General features: G+C 37.9%; 1 protein-coding gene across 7 annotated transcripts in view; it reads right to left on the bottom strand.

Annotated features, from left to right (window-relative positions):
* The window catches only part of LOC119592694 (longitudinals lacking protein-like), a 99,390-nt gene that overhangs the window by 87,190 nt on the left and 9,926 nt on the right, over positions 1–2,274 (bottom strand). For all 7 annotated transcript variants that reach the window (XR_005230452.1, XR_005230453.1, XM_037941613.1 and 4 more), the window contains exons 2-4: positions 1,743–1,837; positions 971–1,564; positions 60–302 (exon numbers count right to left, since the gene is read on the bottom strand). Coding sequence is in view for 5 of the 7 variants with exons in the window: in XM_037941613.1 (XP_037797541.1) it covers positions 60–302; positions 971–1,564; positions 1,743–1,823 (918 nt within the window). In the remaining 2 variants the exon portion in view is untranslated. The remainder of the gene's footprint in view (positions 1–59; positions 303–970; positions 1,565–1,742; positions 1,838–2,274) is intronic.

The following is a 2,274-nucleotide window of genomic DNA, read 5'->3' as shown; positions in this document are numbered from 1 at the left end:
GGCAGAATGCACATTTATTCTGTCCCACTTCCTTCAAGCACCCCAAATCTTCAACTTACCGTGGGCAGTCCAGAAGGGCCCGGGACCCCTTGCACCATGATATCTTGTAGGACACTCTGTGGGTGTGAGACCATCAGCTGTGGGTCATATATGCCTGTACCCCCTCCTCTTTCATCCCCAGAATTGAGGGGGTCGAAACTGATGCTTGCCTCCGAGTCCGTTTGGTGCGTTATGTCGTCATCATGTTCATGTTTGGGTTCCTGGATCTCCTCTTTGATCAGCGGCTGTTCATCCAGGACAACCTGGTTTAAAGGGACTCTTTCAAAGATTGCCATGGTTGTGATTATAATAATAGGAAAAAGAAAACAGAATCCTTATGATCTCAATGTCATATACACAACTAGGCCTAACTCCTAAAGTTTCTCTTGCTAGTGGCTCCCCTATATTTTATGCTGCATCTCTTTCATCAACATCACACACAAACTGTTAGAACTTGTGGGTTGTTTTCCCACATTTTGGCTTGAACAGAATTAAGTGTTAACTTATAAATCTGATACTATCTGTCATGTTTTTGTCCAGCCTTCCCAACCACATTTACTCCTTTCACTCTGATCATGTCTTTTCCCTCATGATGTAAGACTGATTCTGGAGTGATTTTGTTTTCAATCATTATTCACTACCTTAAACTGTTTTTATCTGTGACATCTGAGAATGATGTATACATTTACTGGCATGTAAAATTAGTATCTTGATATATCAAATTCCAAATTTATTTTGCTTGCTCTTTTTTCCTTTTTTTTTCTCTCAATTTTGATAATGTATTGTGCTGTATCCATCAAAATGAGAAAAAATGGGCATTACTCATATTTGGAGGAGGAATGACAGGAACACTAATTTAGGTTCTTTTCAGGTCAACAAATTATTATAATAAAAAAAATAATGTATGCTGGCATCATGACAAATAGCTTACCTCAGCAAGATCTTGAGTAGCACTGTTGTCGTCTTGACTTGATCTCCCCATTTCTAATTCAAGTTGTAGTTCAGGACTCGTTATTTGTTGTAATCCTGTACTTTGCCCACTATATCTTCCACTATGTTGTTGCTGTTGTTCCATGCAGCTAGGCAATTCCTTGCAATTTTTATCTTTGGGTTCATCCTCTGACTGTCGCCCTTGGCTCGACTTGGAGGAGGCTGATGAGCTGTCATCATGTTTCCGCCGCTTGGGGTGAGGCGCTTCCTCTCTCAGCCCCTCAGTATGGGATCTTTTACTCTCACTGGAAGGGGGGGCTTCATCCGGGACGGCTAGACCTTTGATTCTTAAACACTCAGCAGCTTTAATTAATCTGGCGAGGTCATTTTGCGCTACATTTGCCTCACCCGCATACATGTAATTGAGAAGCGCTTCAAGGTCATCATGAAGAATATCCTTAAGTACTATTATGGGATGTTTACATGTGGTCTGCTTAAACATTTCCTCAAAATATTCACTACACACTGAAAGCACCAACTTGTGTACTGGGAAAAATTTACCATTGCATGCTAATGTTACATCACTGTAAAGTTCCTGTAACAAAGAGAAGAATTTTATTAGCTTCTGTTATCATGTCAACCTAGCCAATTGTTCTTAAAATCTTGAATTTAAAACTTTCTATTATCTTAAAGTGGTTTTCCCATGTAAACTGACCATGTATTATTTATTCATCATCATATCCAATGCAGTAGAGTCACATCCCACATCTTACCTTCCTATGAAGTGTAGATAAAATATGGAAAAATGTTGATCGATGATTATTCCAACGCAGTGAGAGTATACCCTCCTCCATCTCTTAATGTCTTTCTGCAAAAGTTCCAACAAACTTTAATAATAAAAAAAAGAGGATTAAACTGAGAGACACATACAAAGCAGTACTTACATTATAACACACAAATCTATAATTTGGAGCAGGTAACATTAGCATAAGATTTGAATAGTACAACTTCCCATGTTTATACCTTTCCACTTAACAGTTAGACCATGCTAGCACTGCAAAATCTAAATCATTTCACTGATACAGGGAACATTACCAATATCAAACTGAAGAAAAAATCACCAACAGAATTGGTAACAAATCTTTTGTAATAATGTACAGTATTACATTTTGTCCTCTTACACAGCACTGCATATAGACCTTCAAACAATCATTTAAATCTTTCAATAATTTCCTTGAATATTCAGCATAATTATACAATATTTCATCCTTAACCCAATACCACCCATAAAATACTGTGCTCTGT

Source organism: Penaeus monodon, chromosome 30, assembly GCF_015228065.2.
Source record: "Penaeus monodon isolate SGIC_2016 chromosome 30, NSTDA_Pmon_1, whole genome shotgun sequence".
NCBI classification, from domain to species: Eukaryota; Metazoa; Arthropoda; class Malacostraca; order Decapoda; family Penaeidae; genus Penaeus; species Penaeus monodon.
The sequence above is the reverse complement of the archived record's forward strand: the minus strand, read 5'-3'. Positions and strand labels throughout refer to the sequence as shown.